This window comes from Toxotes jaculatrix, chromosome 20, assembly GCF_017976425.1.
Source record: "Toxotes jaculatrix isolate fToxJac2 chromosome 20, fToxJac2.pri, whole genome shotgun sequence".
NCBI classification, from domain to species: Eukaryota; Metazoa; Chordata; class Actinopteri; family Toxotidae; genus Toxotes; species Toxotes jaculatrix.
Genome location: NC_054413.1, coordinates 6,272,386 through 6,297,566, shown reverse-complemented (window position 1 = coordinate 6,297,566; position 25,181 = coordinate 6,272,386). Strand labels below are relative to the sequence as shown.

At 40.2% G+C, this 25,181-nt stretch overlaps 1 protein-coding gene across 1 annotated transcript in view; it reads left to right on the top strand.

The window, feature by feature from the left end:
* plxdc2b (plexin domain containing 2b) overlaps positions 1 to 25,181 on the top strand; it is a 76,726-nt gene that overhangs the window by 46,152 nt on the left and 5,393 nt on the right. Inside the window, exons 5-13 of the mRNA XM_041066181.1 lie at positions 692 to 814; positions 5,025 to 5,143; positions 6,544 to 6,643; positions 11,341 to 11,436; positions 11,638 to 11,719; positions 15,003 to 15,063; positions 15,306 to 15,459; positions 20,520 to 20,558; positions 24,128 to 24,285. Coding sequence (XP_040922115.1) covers positions 692 to 814; positions 5,025 to 5,143; positions 6,544 to 6,643; positions 11,341 to 11,436; positions 11,638 to 11,719; positions 15,003 to 15,063; positions 15,306 to 15,459; positions 20,520 to 20,558; positions 24,128 to 24,285 — 932 coding nt within the window. The remainder of the gene's footprint in view (positions 1 to 691; positions 815 to 5,024; positions 5,144 to 6,543; positions 6,644 to 11,340; positions 11,437 to 11,637; positions 11,720 to 15,002; positions 15,064 to 15,305; positions 15,460 to 20,519; positions 20,559 to 24,127; positions 24,286 to 25,181) is intronic.

The window sequence follows — 25,181 nt, the reverse complement described above, 5'->3', positions numbered from 1 at the left end:
TTTCGCCCCTTTTCTCGTATGTTTACAAGCTGCTAAACGATGCAGCTCTAGTTGGTGTTGACTGAGCATGTCCCTCTCGGTGGAAATGTCTATTTGTATCTCATTGAAGGGACACATATATTGGAAAAGTTAACATAATTCCTTTTTGCTGTGATGGTCTCTTGTTAACATCTGTGATTGATGATGTGGAGCGATAACACACATAAGAGGAGGGAAAGGAAGAACCAGCCAGGTTATAACCCCTTGATAATATATAGCTGCTCACTCGGCGTAGAGCCCCACTGATTTGTCCTTCTGTTTTTGATAAACGATAATAGCGCTAATTAATCGCTGTTGCAAGCCGAGGCAGCCTGCAGCATGAGGCCAGAGACAGAGGAAGAAGTGATCGTTGTGGGTTAATGAGGGGGTTTTTGCTTTGGTCTGGAGGGCTTGTTGTCTTCCAGAAGGATACTGTGTCTGATAGCGGCTTTATTGAAGGAGGAGAGGTAGTAATGGAGGGAAGAAAGACTGATGTTTGTTTATATGAGTTGCCAAAGGGTAAATCCACCTTAAAACACTTTATCAAAGCATGTGCAACACTGTTGGCGATACATCGAACATCATACAAAGGTGTTTTCAGCAGTTTCATAACCTTTGACTTTGAAGAGTACAGAAAGCTACATGTTGTGTGTTTTCTCTTTTTCTCCCTCAGGGTTTATTTATACGGGTGATGTGGTCCATCGGATGCTGACAGCTACTCAGTACATTGCTCCCTTAATGGCCAACTTTGATCCAAGTGTCTCCAGGAACTCTACTGTCATCTACTTTGACAACGGTAATACTATGTTTCTTCTGATATTTTATTTCTGCACACGCTACACGCTCTTGTTTTCAGTAACTGAAGCGAGCACCCTGGGGTGCTGGTTGCCTCTCGAGAGACAAATCCTGCTTTTGCAACTGAAGGAAGATATAAACAGATTTTCTGAGGAGCAGAAAGATTCAATTTCTCTACAATAAATTACACACCGCCGGTATCATCAAAAAAGCATTTGCTGTGGAAATTAGCAGCTGATTTTAATACGCAAAGTACAGACAATATGCTTTTACCAACAACAATAAACTTTCCAACATAACAGTCCCAACAGGAAACGAATATATTACAAAAAAGGACTGACAAAAATAAAAAAGCATAACGGTAAATATAGCAGTGACTAATGCATTAATTGGCAAGTGGAATCATTAACTATGCTCCAAATGCTTGGGTGACTATGGCTGAGGAAGAATCCCACTTCAAAAAAAAATAAAAAAGAACAAACATTATAATAATTAAAAGATAAGTTTAAAATTTGAGATTCTGAGATTTTCCCATACCATGTAAACAGTGGTCTTGAGGGTTAGTTATTTCTGACTGTTGTTTTCTCAAATGATTTCACAGAAAATGTATTCCTTCACAACATGCATCAATATTGCAATATGAAATAATATTTACCGTCACAGAAGTTTTTAATTAAGTTGTTATTGAAATGAAGGCACCTAATTTACTATTATTAATGTTATATGAGCCAAAATGGTTATTATCTTAAAATCAAGACATTTAATTTGCTATGACTAAAGCTGCACGAGCCATCTTAAGGTATTTATTTACAAAAAATAAATTATTTTGTCATTACATGATTTATATGACACTCTCCGTGACCTCTGTAACGTTCCCCTAAACTCCACATTCTCATTTTAACCTAAATCGATGCCCTTCCTCACACTGTGCACCTTTCCTGTGCCGTTTGTGATGGTTGTTATCCATCATGTCAGTCATCGTCATCTAATCCCTCTGCAGCAGAGTGACGGACCAACTGTGTGACCTTCTGCACTGGAGCTCATCCGACTTTAACCAAACTGGCAGCCAATCGATTCTCAGCCGGCCTGCAACTCAACGCACTGTCCATCAGTCAATGTCCTGCCAATACAGCATAAGAACTGTATGGTCTGTTGTGTTATGGGAGAGTTGGTTCTTCTTTCCATCAGACTGTGAGCAGTTTGATGAGCCGTTCACAGCAGAGACATATTGTTTGCTCTTGTTACACAAACAGATGGTGGAAGTTCACAGTGACAGTGTAAAGCTTTGTTGTTCAGTGTTCATTTTTCATTTTCATTTACTTCTTTTTGTTAATTAGAATGTGCTAAATAAAGAGCATGTGATTGGTTAGGACAAGACCTTCTCAAGTACCAACCTGGAGTTTGTGCATAATTATGGAGTTGTGAAGTGTTTCAACGCCTGGCAGGCTGTGAATTTGACTGTTGTTGCCAGTGGGATCTTGTGACAGCACTGTGGTAAAAATACCACTCACGGGCTGTAAAACATGTTTGACACTTGGAGATTTTTAGCACAACCGTAGAACTCTGCCGGCACTTCCTTTCATCGTACGAGACAGGCATTTATTAATCCATTATTCACTGATAAATTTCAAGTGTTTTATTTCCCAAAGCACTTGAAACGCTGTCAGCTGTTCTGGTTAAAATGTCTTCTTTATTACAAAAGTACAGTGTTACGGGCTCTGTGCCAGGCACAGAGGGATCAAACATTCTCAAGCATGACTTAAGATGATGGAAACTTCCAATAGACTTTTTTCGCAAGAGACATTTTGATGTGTCACAGTAGGAAAAGCACAAGTGTAAACAGTAAAATTAATAATGGTTGAATTCCATGTAGCTGCTTTGATTTCAGGTCTCTATCATTATACGTGCTGGTTCACTTTTAGACACCATTTATACTTAACCTCTTCTTACATCTTGGGCAGATCAGATATGTTATAAGCGGCACCTGTGCTTTCATACTGTCCTAAGTCAAAATATCTGCTCTGAAAAAGGAATCAGAATTTAGTATTTTACACATGCGGAATCATCAAAACCTTCACAAAAGTAGGAAATAAAAAGGAAAATTAAATAAAATGTAAAAAACATAATATTAATCTTAATCCAGAACGAAATAAATTCAGAAAATGAATGTGGTGTAAACCACACTAAAACTCGTGACAAAAGTTTCTTCACCAGGCCGAGGGTGGGCTGGCGTAATAGGGTTGGATTTGTTTTGTTTGTTTTGAGTTCATACAGCATGTTAAGCTTGTAAGTGGAATTAGAAACAAGGCCAGCGTGCACTCCCTCCACGCCTCCTCGCCCACGCTGTATTTTTAGCCAGGAAGCCCCAGATAGCATGGCAGCCTCCCCCCCTGAACTCAATGCATTTTAAGCAGACTTATATCAGGCTTAACTTGTGCTGACTGAGTGAGCCCGCTGTGCCATGAGTTAGCAGCAATTTAGCCCTCCGTCCTCTCCGTCTGATATTCACAGCCTTTCTCCTGATCTCCGTCTTCTTTAATGCATTACACAGCAACTCTTCAGTACCCTCTCTTTTTCCCCCCTTTTCCCATCCTAACACTCAAAATGGAGAGCCTCGCACTTGGTGCCCTTGACACTACAGTTGCCAAGTTGTGATAATATTACTCACACGATATTAAATATCAGTGCCAGATTAGATCCTAACTTGTATAACGTCCTACTTTAAAACATGAAACATACGAGTCCAGTGCCAGAGGCCCTTTACACACACCACTTGCAATTTATCAGGGGTTTCCTGTACATGTAGACGCCTCTGCTCTCCAAACTGTCAGCAGAGAGGATAAATTCATGCCTTTACTTTGGATGGAAGACCTCTGGCTGTGTGACGGAAAAATTGATTACTTGTGTTAACAAACCCTTATTGCCCTGGCACGCAGCCAAATGACTATCTCTGAGGGTGGGATGGGTTTCACATCAATAGGTCCTCCAAAGTCCACGGTAAATCAAAATAGTGTTAAAAGTAATGTGAGGCCCACTGTCTGGAGGGTAGAGCTGTGTGTCTGGTACTAATTTAGTACGTACCCCAAATTAAGGCAACGCTAGACTTGATGTGGTCAAGTGGGATTCAGTGATCAAGTGGCATTAAGTAGCTTTTTGGCTACAAATTGTGTTAAAGTAAGTTGCTCACGTATTCATTTATTCATTGTTTCAGCAGTTCACTCATTTATTGATCCACTCATAAATAGCCTGTCTGCCTTTAAGAGCTGTCCAGCAGTCCTGATTTGTGATGGACACTTTGTGTCTGTGACGCTTCATGTTTAAAGGGCCAGTTCAGCAAAATCACAGTAACAATTTAACCCCCCCTCATTTAGTATTTATAAGCACTACAAACATTTAACAATGGTTTAAAACACAGTATAATACATCTGTAAATATATATAAAGATATATACAAATTAGCTTCTATGAGTTATAGTTGTACACAAATGCATTCATAAACACTGAAAACTACATTAAAGTGTGTCATAAACCTGTAGATACAGTAGTTCATGTTTTATGTGGCCAGATTTGGAGATATCTGAGAGGTGAGGCTTATGTAGTTTGGGTGAATTGACCCTTTATGTTGGCGTCATTGTTGCCCTCCTGCTTTAATTTATTCCTGGTGGTGACTGCTTTCAGCCAGCGTAGCTGGAAATATGCTCCTTTTCCTTTACCATGAGGAGAATTCATTCACCGCGCTGTCAGTCGCTCTTGCACAGAATGAAAAACTTTCACTGTTGTGAAAATTGCCGGAGCTACATAATCCATCACAGTAACCACCACTCCTTGATTTGGTTTAGTGAAAAGTTTCAGTTTTATTGCTGTTTCATCCTGTTCCAGTCGAGTGTTTTCATACCAGTGCTCACAATACTTGAGTGTCAGTCACCTCACACCCACAGGGGGAAATGGAGCCTCTGCCAGGAAATAATCCTTCAAAAATATATCGCCTTACAAACATGATTGTTACATTGATGTCTTCTTATTCTCAGTCTTTGCCCGGTCAGCAGTTCATTTCACGCTACATCTGAGACAGCAGAGATGGTATTTCAGAAACACTGAAAAACAAGTCGGTGTTAAAAAATAAAAAGTTGGAGCTATATGGAGACGGCAGCTTTCAAGGAGACCTGTATTTTCCTTTAATCTATGTGTTTATTTTTGTGGTTCTGGTTCTAGGTACTGCTCTGGTGGTGCAGTGGGACCACGTCCACCTACAGGACAACTACAACCTGGGAAGTTTCACCTTCCAGGCCACGCTGCACAACACCGGCAGGATCGTCTTTGCATACAAAGAGGTAAGGACTGATTAATCCAACCAGTTTTCTTTACATCTTTTCTGACTCTGAGTTTAACACTTTCTCTGACATGTATCATTCTGGACGAATGAATGAAGTTTGTACTAATGCACATACAACATACAACTCTACCCACCCTGCATACAGTATAAACCAGAACTTGCTGCATGTGCATTTTTAAACTGCAAAAATATCCAAAAATAGAGAAACCGTCTCAAACAACTTTCACAAGCAGATCTTCAGACCTTCACTGTTCACAGCAAAGTTCATAAATCACTGTCAAAACCAGTTTCTGTAAAATACTGGAGAAATCAGAGCAAATGCTGATTAAGCAGTCTATCTTGGCTTCTTCTCCAGGCTTTTGAGACAAAGGCAGCAAGTGAAAAGTGACATTCTAAAATCAGCATAACACTTAATGTACAGTCAAAAGAAAACATGACTCACTTTTGACGCACCTCTAACAATCTGTTTAGCTTCTGTTTCTGATTGTCTTCATTTTTTTAAAATGCCACTACTACACTTACTACTACCTCTGTCTTTACAGTTGAGAAGAAGGCGTCCCATGTTCACCCTTTCACTCTAGTTATTATACTTGTCAGAGTACTGCTGACATCATATAATAATGGGTTTTGTAAGGAGGAACACTGCCTGATAAAATATGACTTAATGCTCTCATGCTGTTTCCTTATGCTTGATTTGGTTGTAATATTATTTAGCATTACGTTACAAGTTCTGGGTCACTGCATGACAGAGACATTTTGTGTTAGATGTCCTTATGGTGTCTGTTAATTTCCTAATTTTCAAAAATGCCTTGCAAAACAACCTAATTGAACTGGGAGAAAGAGAAATGAATGAAAAATAATCTCTAGCAGAGACTGTGGCAAAGGAGTGTGAAATTACAATAACTAAGATCTATGATAATTGCAGCGGTTGTAACAGAAGGGCTGCTTCTTTTATAACGGAGACCTATTTTGTATTTTCTTATTTTCACGTATTAGAAGAGCTGATCTGAAAGCCGCTGGATTAGTTTTTTCTAATAAGTGTTTCATTATGCTGCCATTGTTGCTCTGAAAAAGGCAGCCTGCGTATACTATACTCTGAGTTTTAAAAAACCCTTGCAGTGTTGCATCATGGCCTCTGTGTTTGTCTTTTTTCCTCTGAGATAAGTCGGTCCTCTCAAAGTTGTTGCTCATTTCAGTCCCATCTGTATCTGAAATGTTTATTCTATGCACCAAAGACGTCCATATGCTTATTGAAGGTGCATAATTCCTGTGGGAGATGGTAATAAATTGGTTGAATTGTCGGGGCTGTCAGACTGGTGTGGCCCGCTTCTATTTTTCAGCCTGTCCCAGACAGATAGCCGTGGTCCTGGTAATTGATTTTCCCTTCTTCTATTTCAGATCCCCATTGAGGTGTCACAGATCAGCTCTGTCAATCACCCGGTGAAGGTGGGCCTGTCTGATGCCTTTGTGGTGGTTCACAAGATCCAGCAGATACCCAGTGAGTCCCAAACACGCTGCTCTAAGCTTTTATTACTCAAATTCTCAATTAAAAAGTAAGAAGTAGAACAGGAGTTGTCCAATCATAGTTTAGGCACAGTGGGTCTGCCAAGCTTTGGATTTATCCACATGAAGAAGCAGTGAACAAGGGGCTGTAGTAAGACATTCCATATCCAAAAAGTTAGGAGGGTGTTTCACATTTTGGGATTACAGGTTCTGATTAAAAGAAAAAGAAAAACAACTCTTTTAGGAAAAACGTCTTTCATCCAGTCGTTTTTTTTAAATACTTATATTTCCAAGGATCATAAAATTCCCAAAAAACATTTAGGTGACTGACTGAATTGTTTCATTATGTTTTTTAAGTACCTTAAACTGTGTTTCATGACTCTGAGTTCAGCCTCATGTGTTTTGCTTCAGCTCCAACTGTCACCACCTCTCCCCCAGCACCGTTCCACCTCTCTCAGTGGGCAGTGGGCAGAGCTGTGGGCACAGCTCCAGATCTGCCTCTCCTGTTTGCTTTTGAGTTACTGTAATTTGGGCTCATTATATTTAAAGCAAATGCGAGCAAAGGAGAGACACTTCAAACCTTTGTATCCAAAGTCAGACTCTCTGTCTTTCATGGGCTCTGATTCAAAGCCTGCCACAATAATGAGATGTCAAATATAATTTATTCAGTAATTTAAACTGTTTTGATTGTGTGTGTGTGCGCGTGTGCGTGTGTAACTTGGACTGCATTTATTTGTCAAAGTTAATATTTTAGGCCTTTTTGTCCTTCATGTGGCATCTTTTTTACTATATGTAATATGATTTTTTTTTGTGCGTTTGGTCCAAGAGTAAAATTATTTGACTTTTTTGTCTTATCCGAAGGCTTTTTCAACAAAGTCTCTTTTTAGAAAGCTGTAGTTGGCACTGAGAGATTTGTATATTGAACCTGTTAGCGTAGTTCTCCTAGACTTCACAAACCACGCTGTCTTTGATGCCTCTGACACAACATGATGAAACCAGCGTGTGCAGCTGCTTGGTTGTGGTGTGACGAAATCGTGAATGAAAGCAGATTGAGGCTGAGGTGTTGTGTGGAACATGAACGATGTCTCCGAGGAGTGTTGCCTTCTCCTCTTTATGTCAGGCCTTTTTTTTCTGCTTTGATAAACCATCTCAAATGATCACAACACTGATTCTACTTCTCAAGAAACCACAATTCTAAATATGCCTAAAATCATATTTGGGTAGAGATCAAACAGCTGAAACTGAATTTCTTCGATACAGACACTTAATGTATTGCCTGCCTTGGCCACGTTTTTGTATCGCATTAGACCAAATAAAGTGTGAATATATTTTTTGAGATTGCTTGGTAACTGACTGTCACCCACTCTCCCCAGTTACTGTTTCCATGCCTGTCAGAGCTTCCTGTTATTGCACAGCACATATGCAGTTTATAAAAACATCAGAGGCAGATTGGCTACTTGAAATACTTCATCATTTTTGAAACAGTTGGCCCTTGATTTCAGATGGAGGTAGAAAAAAGCAGCTGATCATTTCTTGCCAGTATTCTATGAAAAAAAAGTAAGACTTTAATTTCACTCCATTTGGCTGTTTATCTTCTAATTTTGTTCATATTTTCAAACAGTATGTTTTCACTTTTAACAGTCCTCATCCTAAAAGCCTTTTCTCCATAACTAAACTAAGGGAATAAACCGATGTATCTGCCAAATGCAACACTACCTTGGTTAGTATTGGCTCGGCCTTCTGGAGTGAGAACTTCCCCAAATCCATGAAACCTAACATTAGCCTGAACTCTGCTAGCATCCAGGACACAGTTACAGGTACTGTTACAGGTACAGGTACAGGGGTTTAGAGAGCGGTACAACTGCCAAGGATGCCATGGCCACTATAAACAAAATAAAACTCTTGCAACAGGTGAAACAAACAAGGCTTTGCTTTCTCACTGTGCAACGAGCAGGTGATATTTGCAAAGTGCACAGGTTCGTGTCAGCGTCTCAAGGCAAAGGGCAACATTTGCATCTTAAGCCTGTCAGTCCAAAGGGCCTGACGTGCCCCATGAGCTGTTTGGCAACAGCTTGAGGAGAAAGCAAAGGACGCTAAAAGTAAAATCAGAGGTTTTTCATAATGATAGTGATCATACTGCTGCAAATAATAGAGAAGAGCCCTTAAATGGGAGAGTATTCATGGAAGGACTAACCTTTCAGAAAACGCAAGAATCAGCAGTTTTCATGAAAAAGTAGAATTCCGTGGCTGCTCAGTTCTCCATAGGCAATCCATCTGATCCCACAACCAGATGGTTCAGTTTGTACGATGGTTACAGTTAATGTGTGACCTCAAGTCTCCCTTTGTTCTTGTACTCAGCATTTACAGCAGAAATGTAGGTGAAGATGGTCCTGAGGGGACAGTTGTAGAGAAATATGATTGTCCGTGTTGGTACGTTAAGCTTTATTCCTAAAAAAAAAAATAGACAGGGAGGCTATGATCAGGACAGACTCTACCACGAGGAAGTGTTCCAACTGTGTTATGTGTCTCTGCAGCCAATTACTGCATGGCAGCCATGGCAACCAGAGGGACATTTTTTAACCCCACTATAAGCTCAAATAAAACATTTTACACTGCCTCCAGGCAGAGCGTGTCTGCAGCCCATCCAGGAAAGACAGAGATGAGAGAGAAGATTTGTGTCCAGGGTGTGCAATTAACAGGTCAGGTACAAGCACTTATGGAGACCCGGGCTTTAATTTACTTTCCCAAGGCTCGATTATACATTATCAGTTACAGTGAGTTATTCTTAAATTGAAGCTGAAACCACCTCCACCCTTTTTTCATATTGTCTTGTCTTACCTGGATTAATAATCTAGATTCCAAGAAAGATGTTAATTAAATACAGTATATGGTTTTCTTTTTAGCTTTTAGGGCGTAATGATCCGTACATGCATCTTATTCACAGCTGAGCTCAGAGAAGAGCTTCAGAAGAAAAACTGTGATTTAATATATGGGAGATATCAAAGAGCCAAGAGTGTAATCAGAAGGTGACCATGGTCAGTTGAACATACTATTTTGTATAAAAGTCCAAACACCTACACTACTGAGTGCTGTCTGATGAGAGGAGAGTGTAAGCCTGCCATTATTTCACAATCAATTTTCATCTCAGTGTCTTCACATTGCATTTCCATTGATTTTCATGCAGCTCTTTGACAGAGATGAATAAGCAATAAGATGCAGTCTGTTGTTGTGATTTCATCAAAGCAAATATGTATGTGATACTGTTTTTTCTGTCATATAAACAGTGTATTTCTGAGGAGAGTGGCACTGGATCTTCTCTGGATTTAATTTGGATATTGGTTAACTGACCCTCTTGTGCGTAATCGATGACACAAGTTTGCAAATCTGCTTGTGTTTGATAGTATCAGTGGAAGGTAACTAAATCCTCATTAGCTGTTGTTTATGTTGTGGCTGAGACTGGACTATAGCTGATCTGATTTGCAGCTTCCTTCCACCTACAAAGCAGAGGCCAACGAGGCTGCGCAGTCTGCCCACACATCAACAGGCTCAGGCGGGGGAAACTGACCTTCCTCTGGCCCCCTCCGTGTCGTTAGGCACCTGATAATCCTTTTGCTACAGGCAAGAGGAAGTCAGTCACCAGGGGAGGAGATGAGGGGAAAGGAAGGGTGGTCTTATTCTGCGGTTAGACCGAGCTGGCTCGCATTTGCTGCTTTGATCAGTTGTCCTGTGTGTAATCAAACCCAGCAGGACTGCAGGGAAACAACATCCTATCATATGGGAAAAACAACAGTGTCGGCAGCTTGGTCAACAATTCCCAGACCAAAAAAGAAAAATAACCATTCAAGCTCGAATAGTGTTAAATGAATATTCACGTAAAGCATATTTCCCAAAATGTCAAACTGTTCCACTAACTTTAAAACTGTCTCCCCAAATGACAATATTATATGATGAATGAGACTTGGGAGTCTCTGATTACTGTACGTCACACAGCCATAGTCTGGTGTATTGCATTTCAATTTTGTAGCTCACTGGTCAAGCAAATACAAGTGCTATAAGAAATGTCATGTATTGAGCAATGTCGCGATGCACGTTTGCAGAGCATCTCAGTGACTTATTCTACGGATGTACTGACTCATTCCTGGAACTCCTGCATTGAAAGTCACATAAAAATCCAAGTTTAGATTAACCACAGGACATATGAAAAACACACAGGTGTTACTATCAGATCTGAGAACAAAAGGATGTATTTCATCCTCCTCTTTTTCCATTTCCACTGATGGTAGTGAAGCTGCATGGCCAGCAAAAGCAAGCAGCCCATTTTACACTCGCCCATACGAGGGCCGGAATGCAATAAGAGTCAATGATGTATCTAATCAATCGCTCCATCTTGCCCCGGCTGATGACTTGCTGTTACAGATGACTGGGAAGGCAGCCTTTCAACAGGGTCTGATTGATATCTGCTCCCAGGGGAAATTGCTACCGTCCATTGCCAAGTCGTTGGCTGACACTTTGGCACAAAGAGAGGGGAGAAATAAAGTGCTGTGGTAGCATCCCTTATGACCCGATTCTGCCTCCTGCTCTCGTTCCTCTTTCTTCAGGGACCACTTGTCCCAGTTTTTATCTCTGGGTGGAAGATTTGTGATGGTTTATTCGCTCTCTCTCACTCTGTCTCCTCCTCTCTCCAAAACAAAGACGTGAGGCGGAGGACAATCTACGAGTACCACCGTGTGGAGCTGACGAAGACGAAGATCACCAATTCAACAGCTGTGGAAATGATGCCTTTACCCAGTAAGGAGAATTCATTGTAACAGCTTTTGGCGCAGTCATAACACTCTGCACAGTATGGGCATTTAAGTTTTATTCGATCAATTCCTTATCATTATGAGACCTTTTCAGCGGACAGGACCTCGGCTCTATGTCAGTTAGGCCGTTGAGAGCATAACATGTCATAATAGAAAACTGACCTGATTTGATCTTTCTCCTCTCCAGCCTGTCTCCAGTTCACCAGCTGTAGCGCCTGCATCTCCTCACAGATCAACTTCAACTGTAGCTGGTGTCATCGCCTCAACAGGTCGGATATGTGGACACTTTTACTTAAAAAAATAAAAATAAAAAACACGTTTATTTAATAAATGTGAACTGGCTTCGGTTAGTAGATCAGCTGAACGAAGCTGAGCTAATTGAGCTCCAACATTAGCACTTTTTCTCTCACTTTATATTTATGATAAGGATAAAACCAACCAGACGCCACGGGTTACTCTCGGGTGTCCACTCCATCAGAAATACTCAGATTTAACTTTAGAGTAGCTTATTTTTGTTAAGGGGGAAGGTTCTGCTCATGGTTTTGCAGACTTTCAATTAAAACAACACCCTGCTGGAGTACAGACAGTCTGCAAGCATCTCATACATATAGTATGATGATGAAAAATGTATTTTTGTATAATTGTGTGTCAGGATCAGGCAACCTCAAAAATGTTCTCCTCTATTACCATCACAAAAATCGCAGTTGTTCTGCGATTTAGACTCTACAGCAGCTTATTCCAACATTCGCTCACACCTGTTCTGTCAACCTCTGGTCTCCTTTTTATCTTATCCTTCCTGTCTCTCGGCACTTCAAACAAAAGCAAATATTTGAGCTGCTAAAGAAGTGTTAGTGTTCCTCCTCAGAATCTCCTGACAGCTGAGATGTGAGCTGTGGTGGGTTTTGTTTTGCCGGGTAGAAAAGTTTGAGTTAAAAAGGCAGAGAGGAGAATAAATTATGGAGAGATAGGCGAGTTGTGTTATCATCCATGCAAGTTAAGAAAGTCTCAACTTGCAAGCCAATACGTGTTTACTGCCCTGATAAATGTCTTGCCTGAATTTGCTGAAAATGTTTTTTGGAGGTTGTTGTTGCAATTTTTCTGTCTGACTCGGGGCAGCCGCCATCCCTTCTCTTTGTATGTCGCTGCATTTTGAACGCCTTATGCATCAAATATTAATCTGCCACTCTTTTATTTCGGACTCATCATTTATTCTGTGAGTAATGTGGTTGACTGGAGAAATGTGCAGCATTTCTGCTCTGTCCGTAGAGATTTGTTATTTAGGACTTCCAGGGTTTTTTTTTTTTTTGGATTTGACTTTTCCTCTGCCCTGCATCTTAAATTCGACTTCCTTTGACAGAGACAAACTAATTTACAGTGCAGCGACATAAAGACGTGTTTTTTCCTCTCAGCAATTTATGGATGCTGTGGTGGGATACTGTATGCCTGTAGCAGGGATCTCATTAAGCTGCATTTTAATTAGCTTTCTAGCTGTGTTAATATCTGACTGTTCAGCGTTACTCTGCCCTTTGTATCCTTCAGCCACTTCCTTTGAAAAAGGCAAACATGCTTTAAACACGCGCTAATTAAAAACCGTGGCGGTCCCGTTGGCTCTGGGGTTAATGAGAGGCACTGACATTTTAAGAGAATAACCCTAATGAACTTCTCTCAGTGAAGTGCTGGGAAGGTGAAAGCACAGTGCCTCTCTCATGCTAAGTTCTGAACTAAATCAGTTTGCTGTGGCTGATGTGTGCGGCCTGTGCTGGGGCAGGTTAATAACCCATGGCAGACGACCCAGTGGACTCACAGTGGGCCATAAGTGCCTGTTGAGCCTAACATTGATGTGTTTGGAGGAAATGCAGGCATTTGTTTACCTAAAAAACACAGCCGGTGAGCATCACAAATGCAACTCACAGAAAACAAATGGCTGTTAAGGAGATGAACATTGAGTGTTAATACATCTAAGTCTCCGTGTTAACTGTAAATATGTAAGCTGAATAGAAGTGTCTGCTATAAGTGCAGTACTGTAGTAAATAGACCAGGTTTCTTTTCGCCGCTGCAGACAATGCAAAGAATAACGGCCTGCTTGTCCTCCATTCATTTTAGATGGCATCTGAAGTAGTGGGATTGAAACCCAATAATGCGACCTATCCATCCTGCTGTTTATGTGGGAAACCTGAAGAGAAATATTCTCCCTCATGGCTTCATTTCTATTCAAATGAAGCACCTCAGCCCATTCCTAATTAAAAGCACTGTTGCTGACTGCATTAGATGGCAACTAGCTGAGATGGGTGCAATTGAGAAGAAACAAAGCACAAGCTCCCTATAGGGACAGGTTAGACTAGACCTGTCAGTAATATTGCGTCTCATTCTGCTTCCCTCTCCTCCCTCTTGGGGGGAAAGCAGTCAAGGAAAAGTGGGGGATTAAGGGGAGGAATCTGTCTCGCCTGACTGAACAGATGAGGCTGAATTTTTTGGTTGGGGGGGGGCAGGGTGTAAAAGGAATGGGATGATTAGAGAGGTAGAAAGATGAAAGTGGACTCCTTCACATAAAGTCATTACCATAACAATATGTTCATGAGAGAAATGTGGCCTGCTGGGGATGTCTAGGACTCTACTGGGCTCATATTGTCCTTGCAGGACAGAGCACAGATACCCCTGCCCGCTTTAAACCGCATTGTGAGTCAGTCATAGGTTGTGTTTGTTTGTGTGCACTGAGAAATGATTCACAGACTACCAAAGCCATTTAAAATTCACTTTATTTGACAGAACATTGTGTGAGTGGGTTTACTGCTTTGCATACTAACTTCTCCTTCCAGACAAGACACTGTTTGTGGCAAAGGGCCTAGACAGACAGAACAATTGTGAATTCACCAGTGGGCGAGTTATAATTTTGATCCGTTTACAGCATGGAGGATTAGTAGCTGCCGCCTCGATTACCGCCTGCCTTTTGAGGTTATTAGAAGTCTCGGACCGTGATACACAGTCGACTCAGCTACACCCTTATCCCAAGGCCCCATGACCCATTGAACTCCCCTCACACAAATTCTACATCTTCATACTGTGCAAAGCCGCTCCCTCCTTACGCTCCTTGAATCCTGATCTCAGAGGTAGGCAGGGAGTGGGAGGTTAAGATGTTTCCCTCTCAGCTTGATTCTGAGTAGAAAAACTTGAAATATATTATTACATAAAACAATAAATCATGTCTTCAACTCTAATGATGATGGATCAAATCACACTTCACAAATTTTTACACATCAAGATCAATTTTACTTTTCATCAGGCCAAAACTTTAGTTCATGACCAAACACACTTGGAAAATTCCCATCAGCTCCTCCTGTGGTTTGTGTTTAGTGCTAATTAGGAAATGTAAGCATGCTAACACACTAAACTCATATGTGTTTGCATTTAGCTTGAAACACCACTATGTATTGTTTCTACATGTAGTGATGCCTCACAGAGCTGCTAACAATGCAATGCAATTCTATGGGACTGCAATGTTTATTAGACTCAAGATTCAGCTTTTGACTTTGAGGTGGTTCCCTCTGCCCTCAGATGTTCCAGTGGCTTTGACCGACATCGGCAGGATTGGGTGGACAACAGCTGCCCAGATGAGGTGAGTGTTCAAGATAAAGACATGTGATGGCCAGCCATGACTTGAGTTTGTCTGACAGTGTGTAAATGTATTAGCATCTTGCTTGCTGATGGTGAAATATGTGTGCATGTGTGTGTTTGCAGCTCCCTGGCTGATTAATGCCTTCTGCTGTAGTGTACTGGTAGAACCCTCTTATGTCCTCCTCCACACATTCGTTTTCTTTTTGAGTGCACACAGCCAACACAGCATTTGTCACTTTTCAGACCAAGGACAAGATGTGCGACATCATTGACACTACGTACCTTTACCCCTTCACCACCACTATTGTCGCCAAAACAACATCCAGGAGCAAAGAGGCCACTGCCGGCAGGGACACGCCCTCCTCCTCCCACCCTCCCACCAGCGTCCCCACTGAAGGTAAAGTGGAAAACAGAGCTGGAACAAGGCCACAGTTCTTATTGTGTCAGAGCCCAGAGCTTTCTTTCAACTCGTGATGGATGGATGCTCCGTTCTGGCAGGATGTTAAATGAAGTGCATTTGCTGGAACTGTTCTTTATTGGTATTGATGTGTTTCCTCTTTTACAACACGCTCAAGACACTTTTCTCTTTTGGAGAATGCATAAATATGTACTGTAGCTCTTCAATTAAGATTTAAAAAAAAAAAAAAATCCATTCCAGATGGTAGGCAGTGAAGCAAGGTGCAGCAGCTGTGTTTGTACCAACTTTTAAACAATGCAGATTGAATCAGGACAAATCTCACCAGTCCAAAATAGATGCACCCACAGAAACCTGGGATCATGTTTTTCGCCATCAATCTTTGTTTCCTGAAATCTTGTATTCCTGAAAACTTCCTTTTCTGATGATGGATCTGTTGATGGTTTCAAAGAATTCTCATTGCACTGTTGTTCTTCCTAATTAGTTTTCAGGTTATTAACGAGGCATTCTTTTTAATAGTTGAATGTGAAGGCCAATTTTTAATTTTTGAGGGCTAAATGTTTAATAGAAAATCAGACTGAATGCTGGCTTTTGTCTCAGTAGGTTCAAAATGGCTTTACAGTCAGTTTTCAGTTTAGTGAAATTGGCTCGATTTGATCAAGATATTGAGGCTTTGTGAAAGCTGTTCATTGTTATTACCTACACTCTCTCCCTTTTGAGATCTCATTTTACATTTGTTGTTTCTTTTCTAGTCGGGTCCCGTGACTGTGGCTTTTTAGAGAAAAAACAAATCTACTATAATGAACAGAGGCAAAATGAAATTATATTTTGGTTAAACAGAGAATTAAGACTAGGGAAACTTGCTCAAGTTACGCCAGATGTTTCCTCTTAGGTTTCTACAGATACCTAAAACCATGTATATAATATCTGTTCACTTAGACACGAATATTCCTCTAAAGCAGAAATGAATATGGGTCAAAGTAAGACAAATCCCATAAGAGACCAAAACCATTAATGGCTTGATCTTACAATAATGATCTTAAGTATCTATAGTGAAAGATCAGCTGATATAGTAATTGATATAGTAAACACGTATATATCTGATCTGTATGTGTATGTAATGTTTAATAAAAGCCATAGAGCAAATCTTAAAAATGAACCAATGGGCTTTGGGCTGAGTGCCACAGACTAGGAAAGTTGGAAAGTATTGTAAGACAATGCTCAGCTGAATTAGCTTAATTATGATTGCAACAAATGTTGTAAGGAATTGCCTTGGTGAGCTTGGTGAGTTTGTTGACTACTATAATACAAACTAATTCTAGCCTTTTGTCTAAAAGTGCCAACTGTTGTTGATAAAACTTATTTTAAAAAACTGCACATTTCCCAAATCTGGCAGCAGAGTTTGAGAAGGAAACTTAGAATATTGTTAAAGTAGCTTGTTGTGCATCTTGCTTGTCTTCTCATCATTTAAACAGATTGCTTTTACAGTAAATATCCAAAGATAAAATATCTCATATGTGAGTAATCATGTTCTTCCCTTCTTCTTTCTTACTGTGTGAAAACAGTGTTCAGTTACTCTTCCTAACAGTATTACACAGCAAAGGTCAGGCAGGTGGTGCTCTTTTGATATTGCAGTGTAAAGTATTGCGCACATGATTCACTGCACCCCAGCGGGAGACTAACCCAAACCGTACTGCCGCATAATCTCAAAGTTATCTAATGCAAATCCTCTTTGAAAAGGAGCAGACAGGATTCTTTTTCTGATGATCGGAAAATGGCCAAGATGTCCTCTAAAGTTGGTTAAAGTTTCTGTTTCTTTCTGTCTCTAGAGAAATCTACGAGCCAGTTGAATTCATTGTGTCAATTTTCAGCTCATTTCCCTTTTTATTGGCTTTTTGATTAATTTATTTATGTAAATGGAAAATATATCATAATCATCTCCAGATGTGGCCTTATTGAATCAAAATGATGGGAAGCAGTCACACACCTACTCACTCAGGTCCCAAGTTTCAGGTAACTTCATGTCAGCGTGTGTGTCAGCACACTTCATACACACTGTTTACATAATCAGTTCTAAAAGCTGTATGAGTCATGTGGTAACTGGATGCACAGTTGGCACTCAGCACATTGAGAAAATGAACAACCAATCGTTTCAGATGTTCACTCTTATCCTTGTGATCAATCAGTTAACTGACCCCATCTACATAGGAGTATATTTCAGTCTGTCTGACAGATTTTATATATTCAGTTTCAGAAATATTATTTTTTCTGTCTAAAAGCAATGAACATTTGTCTTTGGCTTGGCTCACAGATAAGTAAAATTCATTGCTTGTTTATAATACTGACGATAATGTTGGTGTTATTCTATATCCTTTGGACAACAGTGGAGCTCTATGGCACAGAAGAACAAGATATATCAGACTTTGGATACAAAGACAGTGCTTGTTAGTATGATCACTTTATCATGGTTGCAGTCTTTTCACTGGATTAATGGATAATAGGAAACATGTAGAATATCACCTGACTCTTTAAAGAGGCACTGGAACTGATGACTTTTCTGTCCCCCTCACTAGAGACAACCTGAGTGTTGAAGTTAGAACCAGAGCCCAGTCTCTGTGGTCACGACCAGTTAATGCTGTGGCTCAGGACACATTGCAAACAATCCATCAAGACTTTGACCTTGGCTGTTCTGAATTCTGAAAGCAGAAAATTGAAAATGATGATGCTTTTGGGTTCTTGTTTCTTGACTTTGAAACAGGCGCCTTCATAGTCTTTGAAAAGCCATCTGTGCACATTTTTTAAAAGTGTCTTAAAAATAACTTGTTTCCTCTGGCAATTTCTTGATGTGATAAGCTCAACTATTTTTTGGTTTGTGCACTGTGTGTCCCCATTTTTCTCGTCCAGTCCATCTCTTCTATTTTCTGGCTTTTTACCATTTTGCTTTCTGTGAAGCCTTTCTGCAAAGCACTTTCTAACTACTGTCATGAAAAATGCTATTAAATTTGCGAACGTGCTTATTAAATCTCAGGTTACTATTATGTTTTTAAAATCTTATTTTTCCAGAACAACTCAATCTTTAAAGATGGTCCTGAACATGATTTTTAAGAGACCAAATAATTTGGGATATAATTTTTTGTGTTATTCCACACTGCTTCTATCCTGTTGATGTTATTTTTCCTCTATTGTTGAACTTTTTAAAGCTTCCTACATTGAGACCCGGGTTATCCATTATTTCATTTTCACAAGAAGGCATTTACTTTCATGACTAATTGAGGCAGACGCCAACCCTTTCTCTGTCTCACCTCCATTGCGGGGGCTGAGCTTAAAAGGACCCTCCATCGCAGTTGGGGTGCTCGATGGGCTGCTGTGATCAGGATGGATGCAGTGAGTTCAGGGAGGACTGAGAAAATTGTCCAGCTGTGAGGCAAAACACAACGAGTAGCACTACAGATCAAACCAGGGTGTGGTGAGAGGACTAACACAAGAACAGAGGAATAAAATGTTAGAATCAAGGAGGTCAGGGTGTCACGCTGTGGTATGTGTTGCTTAGCTAACTCCGAGAAACTGCTCTGACTGTCTGACACGTTCAGAGGATCAGTTTTCTCAACATTCACCAGTTTCTTCAGCTGCAGGGGTCAAAGGTCAGGTTATGGTGCAGGCTGGGTGGCTCATGCTCGTGCTGACAACCTGCAGCTGGACTGGAAAGTTAAAATACAGGAAAAGAGACAGACTGGAAAAGAGACATGCATCTGTGTGTGTGGGTGAGGGGCTGTTGGGGCAGGTGTGAGAAAACCCAACATGGAAACTCTCTCTTTCTTACTCTACTGACAGTCAGCTGAACTTCACATGCCAGAGGAAATACACTCGGTTGCTAGTTTATTAAGCTAACATGGTGTTACACAACAATCCTGCAATAAATTCTAACTTCATGAAAGTTATAATGTTCAGTTTGTGATGAAACTGTTTCAGAGATGTGTTGATTCAACTTCAACACATTCAACTTTCTATTATTTTGTTCACCCCATTATATAAATGCACTTTATTTTCATCTGGATCTCCTTCCATTACATGGACTACCCCAATTTTAGAAAAGATTAAGGAGGGGTTTTTTTTTTCAATACCTTTCAGACCAACTTCAAATTTATCTGGTCCTGCTTCCATTATATACCCAATCTCTAGTTACATAGCTTTTTATTTAGACTCAGTTTATACTTACATTTTCTTTTTTGAGGGTGCAGTTCAATGACAAATCATGATGTAATGCTGCAGTAATTTTGGCACATGGCTCTGTGAGCAATTTAACTTGTACATATATGTAAAATGAGTCTAAGTGGCAGTATGAACAGTTTAATACAGAAAATTCTGGGTTCTAGATGATTTCTCTGTTCACTTCCGGTATGAATCCAAATCTCCAAATACAGATATTTTTGTGAAATAATCAGATGCAGATAAACACCCTGGTACAACAGACTTAAGCGCTTCTTTTCCTTGAGTTGCGACAATGATCCATACTAATCATCCCAGGACTGATTTGGACTAAATTTTGTGCGGTTGCTTACAGTACTATATCTCATTTAATGATTCATTTCAGACCCCAAAAATGTGGCTGTATTTGCGCTTTTGAAAGCTGAAATAGAAAATCCTTTTGAATTAAGTCATTCAGTGAAATATATCTGGTGGCGTATGTGCTGAATTTGCATAATGTGAATCTTATGGTGTGTGTAAATGCCTTCTACCATTCGAAGAGAAGTGGGTCACACTACATTTCCATATTTCACATGTATAGTTAACCCCAGACAGCTTTTATGTGGTGAATTATGCATACTGAACCATTATATTCAAAGCATACATTTTTAATCAGATTTTAAATAAAGTAAATTTCATGTTGAAAGGAAGATGGTTCACTAATGAAAGAAGCTTAATCTCATTTGGGACCTTTGGGGGGTTGTTTGTATTGTCAGAGCATCAAAACAAACAACAAAGAGAAATATTGATTACCATGTCTGACGCTCATGTCTCTGTCTTTCTTTGTCTCCTCACAGATGATACAAAGATCGCTCTGCACCTCAGAGACAACCAGGGTAGGTCCCTGTCTTTCACTTGCCGTGGAATCAAAAAACTGTTGTTGCTGTGGCTGCTGCTGAACTGTGCCTTTGCTCTCTGTTGTTTTTATGGCCGTGTGTGTTTATGTGTCTACGTCCTGTTTTGTTTTCACCACTAAGGCATTGGTCTCTGATTGCTTTTTTATCTTTTTTGGAGGACATGTGGCTCAATCAGCTGATAAAGTTTATCCACCAGCCGACTATAATGCTTAACTGTCCTCTGTGGGTTGCAGCGATCAATTATAGTGTCTGGACTTGTGTGAGGGAAAATCCAGGAAAAGTAGAGGCTATGTGCTCAAAAGCTGTATTAAAATTGGTTCCAGTTATACTTTGTTTTAAAAAATGTATGTAAAGTCAGAAAAGCAGCACACCGAAGAACCGCATATATAAGTTTTGTTCAGTGAGACATGGAAATATTCCTGCAAGATAGAGGTAAAAAAAGAAGCCAGCTGCAGAAATCAGTGAACATAATGATATGGCAGCCTTTTAAATGCCAGCTATTATGAATGCTCAACTAAAAAATATTTCTCAAAACATAGGAGAGAAGGAAAGGCTGTTAAAGTAGCTTGTTTTGTATGTTTCTCTAAACAGAATTTAGGTATATCACATGGTGGTCTGAGCAAAAAATAGCTAAAGTTAAAACCTCTCTTAAGACTTGGTACTAAAGAAAAGGACAAGAAGGACAGCTAATGGCCCCTAAAACAGATTTTTCTGGTTATTACTGTGTGTGCTACCTGGGTGGATTTAGCATTAAATCTGTTGAATCGCTTAATAGTAAACCTAAACCACTCAAAGTGGTTGTGATGCTCGTCTAGCATAAAATGGAGCTATAATTTTCAAACAGTTTTGAAGATGCAAAGAGGGAAATGAGTGAAACATCTGTGGAAACACTCGTCTTGTACTAATAATACCACAGTTTGAGTATTTTTGACAGTGATCTCATTTGTTTACTTCGACTGTCACCATTCATCACCATTAATTTGACAGTGATTGATGAAAAGGCCACATTAAGTACAACCTAACCTCCAAAATACAGTGTTGTCAATTGTGCTTAGCAACAATATGTGCAAAACATCCCAAACTGAAATGATTTCCCACTCTGCTGGTGGTCACCTTCATTACACAAATGTTTAACTCTTAGCCATTTTCACTACGGTGTCCTCTGATTTTGACTGTGGCAGGAAAAGCTGAGGTGATTACAACTGCTGAGATAAGGAACAACAGGACCGAACCATCTTTTCTCAGGCGTGTCCACTCAACACCACCACTCCTCAGCACCTATTTACAAAGAAGTTGAATTATAGGCCCACTCAGTTTGTATTGTGAGTTTCCTAAAACCCATTAACCGAGTGAGGGAACACTTGTACTTCTCTGTTACTGCTGTGGCACTGAAGTAGAGCTGAAAAACAAAGGCCTGGCTGGATTTTCACTGGTCTCATTTGTTCTCTCCCAAAAGCTCTAATGTATTTTATTACTGTCTAAGAGCTCTGCTGTCCATTAGTGTTTACCCAGTCTCCACAGGTTTGAGCAGTCAGGAGGACAAAGCTTATGGAGAATAGATTTAGGGCAATTTGCTGAAGACGTGTTTTTAGATGTGTTGACTTTCAGCAACCCACTATGCCCCAGTATAAATGATATTTTGAGGCCTTTCCCTTTGCTGTCCTGCTGGTTTAAATGTCCCACTCAGAAGCGTCCAGATGAATGTCAGTCTCGGAGGGCTGGACTCCTTCAGGGGTCTAGAGAGACCCACTTGCCTCCAGCTGGTTATTTAGCTGCTAGACTGTTGATTTCTCATTGTGTCTACATCTCCGCTCAGTCCCGTGCCCCCCGCTAACCCGTTAACACCGCAGACTAACAGCCTGTCGCATCGTTTTGTGCTTCCAGCGGACTAAGAGATGGCTCTTTGACTCTGTAGCTCTGACAGATAAACACAGGAAAATGTCTTTCTTAGAAAACAACACACACACACTGCGATGATGAGGATTAAGCACAATAGCGAAAATGTCATCATGTCATTTTCTCTGCCAGGTTGTTTTTTTTCTCTGAAAAGAAGGCTCCTATGTTTAAAACTGATGAAACTGTATACTCTGAGAGCTTGTGAAATTGTGAGATTGTGAAAATCCTTTATTTAAAACAAAATGGCATTATGAAAACAATTCAGCTGGATTATGCACACTGGGGGAAATCAGTTATTTTGTTTAGTATACTAGTTATGTTTCAGCACAACACATCATCCAATCTGAGCTTCTGAGATTTCCTGTTTTGGACTGCACATTGAGGCCACACTGACTTGCAGAAGCCACACATTCACAGTGACTGCCCACACAGACTGGACAGGTTTGATTACCACCCGGTTATTCTCTGTGCTGTAAATCAATGAGGCAGGGAGCCAGGGGAGAGGCTGGTTGGCTGACAAACTCGGCCGTGGCTATAGCTGCTAATTAAAGGCGGGTGGGGGGTGGCCAGGGGAGAGGTTGTCAGGGGGCCATAGAATCTGCAGCCCGGTGAATAGATCTGTGCTGGATCTGCTATAAATCTGTGCGAGATAAGCTATGAGGGCAGAATCCATGCTGTTTGTTTCATAATCACTTCATTAGTTCTTTCCTGCTATGATCTGTGTTTCTCTGCTGGGATGTGCCAGCACTGTGAAAACGGCTTCTCTTTGTATTTTGTTCTTCTTCTTCTGTTCTTATTCCATTGTGTTTCTTTTAGATGACAAATTTCAGGTGAAAATTCTTTTTTTGTTTTCTTTTTGTTTTTTGTTTCTTGAAAATTGCACCTCCATAAATGAAAACAGAGATTCACAATACGTTACAGGACGCTCTTATCATCTTCAAAAGAACTCTCAAAATACCTGCTGGGTCGGCTTTGAGGCTCCAATATGAATCTGAGAAAGTGCTTTAAAGACTAGCGTTGACTTCCAAGGCTGGGTGAAGGACAGGCTTATTATGTAATCACTATATAGAGCCTCTTAAGTTTGCAGAGCCACAACTACAATAGGACTCTGTATCAGCATCTATAGGCCTGCTTCCTCCTCCTATCAGGACCATAACTCTGCTAACCTTGGTATGGGATTACCTCCTACTCTTACTGAACCGTTCATGAATACCTAAACAGACAGAAGAACCATGCCACAGAGTTCTAAAGACTCTGTTTAAACGTGAACCTTGAATTTTCTCTCAAAGTGAAGGGAATGTGTCCTTAATCATCTTCTTTAAGACACAACAACCCTATTACGACCACGGAAAATGAACTATTCTCCATCATACATGGCATTTTACGTGGCAGGATTTGAAGCGAAATGTCAGTTTACGTTTCGTGATCAAATACCTGTCAAAGTGATGACACTTTGAAATGTGTCAAAATCCATTTCAAGGAATATTGGTACATGTAAGTCAGCAGGGTATTGATGAATGATGAGTGCCCCCTCATGGTCAAGGCTGAAACTGCAGTAAAAAAAAAAAATTAGATTTTACACGTCAAGCTCAGTTGTGATGAAACCATTAATACTCTAATTTATTTATTTATTTCTTTTTTTGTGATGATAGCGGATAATGCCGTAGGCAGGATGCCAGGTACACACCCTCTACACACTGGTCTGATCCTCGGTATCCTTCTGGTGATGCTCATCATGGTTGCTGGTGTGCTGGTCACGGTCTACATCTACCATCATCCCACCTCTGCTGCCAGCCTCTTTCTTATTGAGGTGAGTAGCGACACTACGTGACAGGACATAACGGTGAGACATGATTTTTGACCTTGGAAGAAAAATTAGTTGACAAAACAGTCTCACCACTGGCTCCATTTAGTAGCTATTCTGGAGCATTTGAGATTGAAATGTCATTCTTGATCCTGTCACCTACTCTGTCCAAGGTCAAGAATGAACTTTCAATTTCAACTTTTAAGCTGAAATCGATGACATGTCCTTGAAGAGCTCAGAAAAAAATAAAATTTGAGGATCAACTTTATTAATAATTTTAAGTGTGTTAACTATACAAGAAGAACAAGACACGCAGGCTTAAGATGACCACCTACAACATTCACAAAGCAAAACTAATTTCTTAGAAATGCAAACAGTGTGGCTATTTAGTTAGAAATGTGCACAAACTCCATTTAGTTTTAAGGAGAAACATTTTTATCGAACCATCAGACATTCCAGACTAATAGTAAGAACAGACTGTATCTGGCCAGCTGTAGAAAAACACAGCATCTGTGCAGAGACTTGTCTCTGGACAGAGCTCTGTGCGTTTTATTCCTCAGTTCCTAACTCATAAATATGCATTATGATTTTCAGAGGGGGATGATGAAACTTGGTGCACACAGCCTTTCTTAATGTGAATTAATGTGAATTCCCTGTGGATGAGTAGATGCTGTTAAACATGTATCACACTGAGTCGTGTTCAAACAGCTTTTAAAAACAAATGACAACTCCTTATGTTCAAAGTTCTTCTCATTGCCAATATCACAGGGTCATTATCAATCACAGAAATTCCCTGATTTGATTTGATTTTGTGAAGCTCCGTCTCAGAATGCTGTACATAAGACAAAACCAGGGAATTCATCACTTCATATTGCTTTGTTGTGTGAGGTTTTGTAGTTTAT